The sequence below is a fragment of the Morus notabilis genome, unplaced genomic scaffold (genome assembly GCF_000414095.1).
Source record: "Morus notabilis unplaced genomic scaffold, ASM41409v2 Scaffold52, whole genome shotgun sequence".
In the NCBI taxonomy this organism is placed as follows: Eukaryota; Viridiplantae; Streptophyta; class Magnoliopsida; order Rosales; family Moraceae; genus Morus; species Morus notabilis.
In genome coordinates, this window is record NW_010362558.1 from 384,210 (window position 1) to 394,249 (window position 10,040).

The 10,040-nt window shown below is 32.9% G+C and overlaps 1 protein-coding gene across 1 annotated transcript; it reads right to left on the reverse strand.

Moving 5' to 3' along the window:
* Positions 1 to 4,796: 4,796 nt before the first annotated feature.
* Positions 4,797 to 8,036, reverse strand: LOC21398924 (putative SOS response-associated peptidase YoqW). Its single transcript, XM_024168450.1, has 8 exons — positions 7,815 to 8,036; positions 7,435 to 7,591; positions 7,269 to 7,354; positions 6,566 to 6,680; positions 6,370 to 6,457; positions 5,873 to 5,979; positions 5,712 to 5,774; positions 4,797 to 5,421 (listed from the first exon to the last, which is right to left on the reverse strand). Exons 1-8 carry the CDS (start codon positions 7,907 to 7,909, stop codon positions 5,026 to 5,028), a joined length of 1,107 nt encoding a protein of 368 aa, XP_024024218.1. The 5' UTR covers positions 7,910 to 8,036; the 3' UTR covers positions 4,797 to 5,025.
* Between the last annotated feature and the right edge of the window lie 2,004 nt (positions 8,037 to 10,040).

The following is a 10,040-nucleotide window of genomic DNA, read 5'->3' on the forward strand; positions in this document are numbered from 1 at the left end:
ATTAATGGTTTTTTTTTTTTTTATACGGAAAACAATCTTTTGATAAAACTACTAAACACATTTTTAAAAATGATTTTTGTCTGAGATTGAAAACGTTTTCGTTTTCATTTTCATACAAAAAATAAAATCATTTTGAAACGAGTTCTAAACGCACCATTTATTTTTTATTCTTGATTAATATACTTTTAACTAATATAGTTATTTAACTAAAAAGTATATTAATAAAAAAATGGTAAAATTCCAGACCTAAATACTATAAGGGATCTAATCTCTTCTCTCCAAATCATGCCTTTCAATTTTTGGACAAGAAAAAAAAATTGAAACTTGAAAGAGAAATACAATATCATAAAACAACCAGACCAATTATACGGCTATCAAGCATTGGCACCTACTCAATTTATTAAGGTGCCACATTTTTGGAACGCATGTAAAAATAATGTAAATTCAGCTCCGATTTTGATTCTTTGACGCAGGATGCAACTTACCAACAACTTTGACCACTGCCGGATATACTTAGTTGACTTTTATTTGTTTTGTTTGACTTTTATTTGTTTTGTTTTCAATAATTAGAATGAGAAGCGCGTATGTGTATAAAAATCGAACAACATAGATGACACGGAAAATAAAATATTTAGGTCTAGAATTTAATTCCTCCGTTTTTAAATTCAAAAGTTAAAAAAACATAGTGTGTTATAGCTGTAAAAGGTCAGGACTGTATAATTTTAGTGATTTTTCTTAGTGATTTAAAAGACTTTATAGTGACACTTTCGACCTTCCTAATACACTATAGAGCTTCATCTTTTTAGTTTTTATATAAAACTAAGTAAATAGTAAATTTATGAAACAAAATTAAATAAATGGTGGATTTTAAAATTATTTAAGGTAAATAGTAACTTATTGTATAAATGTTTTATTTACAATTAATAAAAAGATTTTTTTCCACGTAAATTTTCTTTTTATGACTATTAAAAAGAATTTTTTCTGCATAAATAAAGATTTTTTACTACATAAATTATTTTGTATCTGTTGTATTGATAAATTTACACGGTAAATTACTATTTACCTTAAATAATTTTAAATTTTACTATTTACTTAATTTAATTTTAAAAATCTATTATTTATTGTAATTTTTTTTTTTAAAAAGAATATGACGCCCGTAGTTTTGGCTTCCTGTAATATATATATATATATATATATATATGTTATATATATTGAAAAAAAGTAAAGAAAGGCATACGTCCAATTGTAATTTACATATTTAATTTGTTGTTTCCTCAAATTTATTTGTGAAGTACTATTATTATATGTAGAGAGAAAAGAGTGCTAACGAATTAGAAGCAAGAGGAATACTTGTCATTTTGTACCAACATTTTTTTTCCCCCTTTCCTTTAGATAGCTGCATTATCTTTTACTGCCACATGTTGTATATTGGCAGGACCCATATTGTATATGTGCAGTCTCTTTCGCCACACATATCGTATTACCATAGGACCTGCAGATTGTGAAAGAACATTACGCGCATTTTGAGACCCCAAAGAGAATCAGAAGAAGGCAAGACACGGCAAGGCAACGAAAATGAAAGGGTGGTATGCCAAAATTCTATATGGTGTCAGATTTAGGCCACAACTTCTTCATGGTTCGAATTTACCCACAGTGCCACTTCAAATCGGCCTGCGCGTGTTCTCTAGTACCGTGGCGCCCATCCTTGGTACCGCGGCATTACGAGGCCGATTTCTGGAGTACCATGGCACTGAGTCCTAGTGCCATGGCGCCCTGCTTCCTGCGCATTCTTTGCACATCATAGCTGCGGCACACCAAGGCCAGTGCCACGGCGCTCAAACCTTTTTTTTTCATTTGTTGTCTTCTTCAAACTTGCTTCTTCTTTCATGTACATGAAATTAGGCTCCACATCTCAACACATTAGTCATGGTATAAATCCAAATTTAGAGATGCAACAATGGGCCGGGGCCCGTGGGCTGGCCCAGACCCATCCTGACACAGTGACGGGCTGTGTTGACACAACCCGTCACTGTTTAAGGCATGATCCAGCAAATAAATATTAGTGGGCTGGGCTGTACTAACGTATATCGGCCCATAGGCTAGCCCGGCACGGCCTATGAAAAATCATGGGCAGGGCCAGCCCATCTAGGCCCATAATGGGTCGGCCCGTGTAAGGCCCATATAGGCCCACAATGGGAGAAGCCAACAAGTTCAAGATGATTGGGTGATGACTTTAAAAATTTAGACATTTCTGATACTCCCACTGGGAGTAATACATTGTAATTGTGAACAATATTTATTTATTTTTATGTTTTTTTTCTTTTTTTAAGTAATTTTGTAAACATCTTATGTATAATTATCCTGATTGTACTCTTTTTTTCTTACTAAGATTTTGTCCCACTGATTTTTCCTTAGAAAGGTTTTTGATGAGGCAATTGTAAATAAAATATCCATTTTCATACTTCCATTGACAATTCAAACTTTTATATTTGTTAACTTATTTAAAAATTCAAAAATAAAAAATAAAAATAAAAAATTGAAAATTACATGCTTAAATGAGTTGGCCAATCTAAACCCATGATGGGCCAAGATGGGCCTTGAATGAGCCAGCTCATTCAAGGCCTATGGCACGGTCCAGCCTGGCCCACGTAAAATTGGCTCGTGGTGTGGGCTGAACCGAGATAATTTTTATACAAGCGGGCCCTGCCCATAAATTTTGTGGACTGGTCTGGCCTGGCTCATGGCCCGCGTGGGCCTAATGATAACGGGCCGGACCGTTCTTGCATCTCTATCCAAATTTATCGAGGAAAACAAAACAGAAGAATGAACACAGAATGGATTGTGAATTGGACCCAAAAGAACATAGAATGGACTTAGATTCCTTGAGGCCCATGTGATAATGAAGAGCTCTGATCAGATCGACTGATCCACCAGAATCTATTTCAACTTAACGCTCCTGAGCTCAATCTAAGAAGCCCAAAGTTGTCAAGAGTCTTTGTTAAGTGATTCAGGATAACCTCCATAAATTAATACTCTATAACTATTATTAAATTATCTCAATTTAATTACATTGTTGGTTGATCCCGACTTAGAAAACTCGTCTAAATATATATATATATATTAAATAATATCTCGATTAATTAATAAATTTTCATGGTCCAAGAGTATTAATTTATAGAAGTTTAACCGTATTTTAATATAAAACAGTATGGTGGAAGCATATTATTCACACATATACAATAAACACTACAAAAGCTGCTTTTTAAAAGAAGATTTTATTTGTAATAAAATGGCGATATGTTAACAATACGATGATTACTTACACTTTTTAAAGGTAACAGAAATTTTTTCTTTAATAAAAAAAAGTCTTGTGAAATGGGCATAAACATTCCTTAAATTGGAAACAAAGGCTTGAACGGAAAAGGGGAGGGGAGGGAGGTAGGAAATATGTGGTCCATAGTTTGAGGGCCAGAGGATCATTCAAGTCTCAAGATGCAAAGAGCTAAAGCTGAGACAAAATTAATAATATATCCGAAATTAATTTAAGATTTAATGAAAACCCATTAATAGCTTTTACTTTTTTTTTCTTGGAAGGAAACAAAAATTGAGCATCCCAAAATTTATCTGGTTTATCTGCAATTATCACCCGATATCTGATAAATTAAAGTTTCTAGAAATTTTGCTTTTGTAATGAAGCGCCAACAACATATCTAAATTAAATTCCAACTTTGATATTTAAATCATATATACCTTATTGTTGCAATAACTCGTTTTTAAACTCTTAACCCATCAATATTTTTAGGATAAACCTTTATCTTGTCTATACAGATTATAGCGTCACAAGATGAAGCTTAATCATAATTAAGAACTTAATTAGAACAGTCCAAAACGATTATAATATTTTCAGGTTGTCAGCATCAAATAAAAAAAATGTGATATTGATATGATTCTTCGATTACAAGTACATTTTTTTGAACTCTCTTAATGATGGCTACCACAAACCAAACATAAAATATATAATATATTCTCCTTGGTAGGGTACTACTATACTTCACTATTTGATCAGGCCTCAAAGCTTCATGATTGTTATAATCGCTGCCCATTATCGCCTTCATGATTGACATCATTGATTCATCTTTAACACAACGATTTATAAAGAATTTGGGATTCAAATTAGAATTCACAAAGTACAGTACCAAGCACAGCCACAAAACAACAAAAGTCAGCTCAGCTAAGAGATGTTGAGAAGGGGTGCCATAACCATATCCATGCTCCCAGATTCCACCATGTTGGTCAGGTGGTGCCGCCCTAAAAGGCGGCTGAGGCGGCGGAGAGGCGCCACCGTGCGACTCGGTAATAAGCGGCGCAGTTTCTCTCTTGGATCACGCACGGCAGTGCAGTGGGGATTCATGGCCGGTCCTGTAAGGATGCTAAGGAAAATCATAACGGAGATTGTACCAAATGCACAATTGATTGACGGTGTCTTTTGGTCTTTGCCATTTCTACGTCCCCAGGTGTTTCCCCTTTGTGGATTGTAAACTGCAACTTCTTTGGGTGGTCTCTACCTTTTTCTTAAATTGTGTAATAAGGGCTCGCAATAGTCCTTCTGTTTGAACAGACAGATTGCTTCTTTTGTAATTAGTACAAGTCAAAGACAATCAAATATTGAAAGTCATAATTTTTTCTTTCTTTCTAGAAGATCTGGTGTGAAATCCTTATTCGCACACGCATTTGAACATAAAGGAAAAAATTCAACATAAAACGAATATTAGAATCGTGCAAAGCATAAATGGCTCAAGATCAGCTTTCATTGGCACAAGTTACACTGTTTGATAGGTAAACGAAATGCACAATCACAACAAAGCGATTTGAACTTGGCCAGAAGGCCCAAAACAGATCTGCTTGTAACTACAGATTGAAGGCTACTTTATAGAGGGAAAAAAAAAACAGAGGGTCATCAATTTCTTGACCATCACGAAATCCCCCTATATGCATATGGGGCACAAGAAAAGTTCACATCCATGATTACTTTTTACCAAAATATGCAAGTACTGTTGGCTGTTTATAATCGCCAGCACTCTTCAATTTTACTTTCTTTCTCCCTGGACTGTCAAACAGCTTCTTAGTTTCATCTGTATTCGACTTTGAATCAGCTGAAAGCTTTTCATGGTCGCGCTTTATTTGGCACTTCTCTGCACCGCCCTGAGAAAATGAAGAGACACTAGATTTGGAGTCAGCTTCTCCTTTTTCAGTTGAAGAGAAAGGTCCCCTGTTCGCTTTTGATTCAGGCTTTTCTTCCAAGCATTTTGCGGAATCAACCTTGGAAGAACTCTCCTCTGGGTTTAAGTCCGCTTCTTTTTTGGTTCCCTTTGCTGAGAAAAATTTTGATATCGGGATATTTCCATCTGCTTTCAACTTCATCTGGAGAAAACGGTGCGATAAGCAAATAGCACTTCTTCTATTGAGTTAAAATCATGAATTTGGTGTGTATAAGACAAGTTCAACTGCGATTTTGCACAAAATTATTCTACACAAAGCAGCGCCATTCTCTTACACACCCTCTTTGTTGACAAATGGTGTTAACACAAAGTTAGAAGACAAGTTAAAAAGTAACAAATGCAGGAAAATTTTCTCGTGTCCTAATAACAATGGGCCTATCTCCAATAGTCAAAATGATAAAGATAAATCATAGTTAATGCAACTTCTCATACCTCAATGCACTCGGGCCCGTCAAAAGATGGCTTCCCCATTGCTGGTGTAACTGGGTACCAAACCTTGAGATACAAAATTGTCAGAATCCAAAGCACATGAATGTATACACTCTTATGTATAGTTCTCATGCCTCTTGTTCTTATCGCAAAAGAGCTCTTACCAAATCTGGATCTTCATACGGCTTAAGCAATGCACCAACTTTGGAAGATGAACCAGTCAGCCATGCATCACTCGACTCCTTGTCACCAAAAATAACAGGCATCCGGTCTACAATAGTAGATTAAAGAAATGTTGGTGCAAAAGCTAAACTTCTATTAAAATGTGTCATCAGAAATGCAAAGATTATCCAGGAAGGAGCATAAATTCACAATCCCCACTCTAACAAGGATCAAGACATGATAAAGCCTGAAGAACTATCAATCACCATTAACAATGTATATAATAAACCTAGATTTAAAGATGTCCTTTGTGAGTGACATGTTTACATTTAAAAGAGCATGTATTTATGGTCCAAAGAATAGGGATCTTTAGGAGACTATCATGCGTAGGTCGAAATCTCTATAGCAAGAAATATGTTTTAAAAGACGGACAAGACCCAAGAGACATAGAGATAACAAAAATATCAGATAAATAAAATGAAATAAGAACAAAGCTGACCATGCAACCATCCCAAAGCTGAAGAAGAAGAAATCGTAAGAATCGTGAAGGTGTAAAGTATCTCCCCTGCAGGAATTACAATAGCTGTCTAAGAAGCTAGCTCTGAAGAAAATTCATCTTAAATATGGTCACATTCACCCAATTAACAATAATAGTTAAAAAAAAAAAAAAAAAAAAAAAAAAAAAAAAAAAAAACCACAAGATAGTTTTCCCAAGAATCGTAAAGAGCAGCAAACACAAGAGGGCGACCGTCCTTGAAATGAATGTAGTAAGGTTGTTTTTTCGACCCATCCTTTTTCCACTCATAGAATCTGGAGAATAATTGACGTGAAGTTATCAAACGGAACATTGAGAAAATAGTGGAATAATTATAAAGAAACTAAAAATTCAAGTAAAACAACGTAAAGAAATATGATTGGGGAATTCTTTTTGAAATTTTGGGTGCATACGACTTCAACTGAAAATATATATATATATATAAACTTTGTTTGAATGACAGCAGAAAATAAGCAAATGGGGGATTAAGAAAACAACAAAGGATTCTGATGGTGTACATAGAAATTTAGAAGTTAGCAGCCAAGTAATGTTAACAACTTAATATCAGTTTAGAATAATATATAGCTATCTCTATTGTCAAATTCTGCAAAGCAAAAAAAAGTTGAAACAACCTTCACAAACAAAATACTTAGGCCTCGTTTGTTTCACACATTTGAACCTATAATTCTATTTTGCTACAGTACTTTTTTCTTAAAAAAATTTGAATAAAAAAAATTCCCACCAATGGTTCTCTTACCAAATTTGAATTAAGAATTAAAATAGCAGACTTAAATGCATGAATCAAACGGACCATTAAAAAAGAAATTAGGAGAAGTTAACAGTTGAGTAATTATTATACATACCCTTCAACTGCAACAAGGCACCGGCTTTTAGGAATTAGACGACGGAAAGAAACCTTTTCACCTATCGACTCAGACCGAGCATTAAACTGAAATTTTCATTTTAAAAAAAAATCTTTAACAGCTTTCCCAAAAAAAAATAAAAATGGAGCAAATCAATGGCCATTACCATCTTATAGTGATCAGGTTTGTCAGTTTTCTTAGTGAAACTGGGAATTAGTCCCCATTTCATGCAATGGACGACGAAACCTTCGCCATCGGAGCCGTCTTCTCTGCGAACGACAGGAATGTTCGATCCCGGCGAGACATTGTACGATGGGCGATACCTAATGAAGTACCAAATCAAAGTTTCAAGCTTCAATCAGTGAAGTTCCCAAACCTAAAATACCTTATATCGTCGTATAAACAAAACGGTTTACGAATTGATTCAAATCAAGCGCAATAATCTCGATTGAACTGTTTCGAAGTCGAAAAAGTAATCGAACTTTGATGAACGAATATGTGTTGGAAGTAGAGAGAAGAATGAAAAGGTAAAAGATGAAGCTTTACCGGTCCATATTAACCGTACGGACTGAGCCATTGTTGCGATGGCAAGCTCTGGGGACGTCGTCGGCTCTCAGAGTACAACGAGCCCTTCCACACATCTCTCTCTCTCTCGAACCTGGTGGTGGCTTCGCTGGTACTGTATTCTGGGCTGGTCAACCGAATAAGGGGCGGGAGGGGCGAGACTCGAAACCGTTGGATTTCAATATTCTTGAGATATGAGTTTTTGCCGACTCATGTTTTTCAACTTTTTTTTTCCCTATTTCCTCCGGTTGTTATCCTATTTGCCTTTTTGCTTTTCGGAAAATTATTCCCAAATTTAGCAGTAATATTTTTTAACTATTAAATCTTTATAAAATTATGTATAAATTAAAAAGTATGTCTCCCTTTTTAAGTTAATTTTTAACCTTAAAATTAATTAAAATCATTTAAAAAAATTGATTAAAATCATATTTAATTAAAAAAAGAAAAAAATCTATAAACTCACCTTTTAATTTAGTGTATTGTTATAAGAGTTTTATTCTTTATAATTATATGACTAATATAAAAGAGCTATATTAGTCATTTTTAAGAATTATATTAGTCATTTTAACTAATATAATTATATTGATCAATGTAAAGAAAAAAATATAATATTTATATATTTTTAAAGAATATTTGTCCCTTTTTCTCTTAAAAAATTATGTAAAACATTTCGTTCATAATAAAGATTTGAGGATTGAAAGTAAAAGAATTATTGATTATTCATTTTTCAGTACACCAAACAACTCCCATTTTTTACCGGAAATCACACACACATACGGGCCCGTTTAGTTCGCTGATTTAAATTTTTAATTCGAGTTGAGATGTGACGTTATGTGAGAGCTTTTTATTGTAGAAAAAAAGTTAGATGTGACTGTTTCTGAGAGCTTTTTACTGTAACAAAATTTGAATTTTAAACTCGAATCGGTGAAATGAACGAGCCTAATATTATGTCTATAACCATTTTGGTCGTTTCCTATTTTGATGTCGTTTTTCTTTTATTTTCGTTTCACAACTTCGTGTTGTTTATATATTTGTCGTTTCTAGTTCGTAATCATTTCAAATGCGATTCTTATGATGTGCTTTCGTAAAAGGCTTTCTTTTTCAAACGTTCTGATCCAGTAATTTGTCCTTTGATCAGTGTGAAATAAATTTTCTTCTTTTGTGTGATTTATATAGACTTGTTTTTTGTCGAAAAATTTAAAAAAATACAACTTGAATTATAATTGTATTTAAGTTTATATTTTTTTAAGTTTAAATTTGAGTTTGAGACTAAAATTTGAGTTCAAGTTTTTCCTTCAACTCGAGTTCAGAAATTCAAACTCAAATTAATAAATAGTATTTTTTTATTTTTAAAAATATTATAACTTTTTCGTTTTAATTCTGATTTAGATGATTTTTTTTTCTATGCATTAAAATTTGAGTTCAAGTTTTCCCTTCAACTCGAGTTCAGAAATTCAAACTCAAATTAATAAACAGTATTTTTTTATTTTTAAAAATATTATAACTTTTTCGTTTTAATTCTGATTTAGATGATTTTTTTTTTATGCATTGACAACGAAAAGACGAATAAAACCCCACCCATATACCCTATTAAAATTTTCCATCAGTATTGAGTTTTTATTAAAATACTATATAAATACAAATTTAAGTTTTGACTCACTCAAAAAAGATTCTTATCTCAAATCATAATTCAAATGTACACAACTAAATACAAACTCAAATTATAACTTCAATTCAAATTTAACTCAAAAATTATACTCAAGTTAAACTCTAAAAGAACAAGTTCTTATATATTTGTGCAATTGTTGCAGTAGTTTCTTATCATTTCTCATAACTCATAAGGGACTTTTTTTTCAAGTAAAATCCGACTTTTCACACAAATGGCAACACGTTTTAATCTAAAAATTTATTGAAAATAACATGACAAGCGGGCAACTAAACAATCTAATAGATACTTCAGCAGGGAAGAAAAAAATCTAATAGATAAAGACAAGTAAAAACGGAAAAAACTAATAAAACAGGAGAAAAAAATATAATAAAAACGGTAACGAATAGAATTCCCCTTATAAAAGAGCATACTCTTTTTTTTTCGAAGAAATAAATTTCTTTTGGCAATTGACATCATTTTTTTTAGAATAGAATATGCTATTTTTATTAAATAGAATAAGCGTAAATACAATAACAGATTCTATGATAGTCAGAGTTTCT

Coding starts and splice junctions, on each gene's coding strand:
- LOC21398924 (XM_024168450.1), bottom strand. CDS start 7,909: ATGTGTGGAAGGGCTCGTTGTACTCTGAGAGCCGACGACGTCCCCAGA. Junction 7,592..7,814: donor CGTACGGTTAATATGGACCG/GTAAAGCTTCAT, acceptor GTACTTCATTAG/GTATCGCCCATCGTACAATG. Junction 5,980..6,369: donor AGCTTTGGGATGGTTGCATG/GTCAGCTTTGTT, acceptor CTACTATTGTAG/ACCGGATGCCTGTTATTTTT.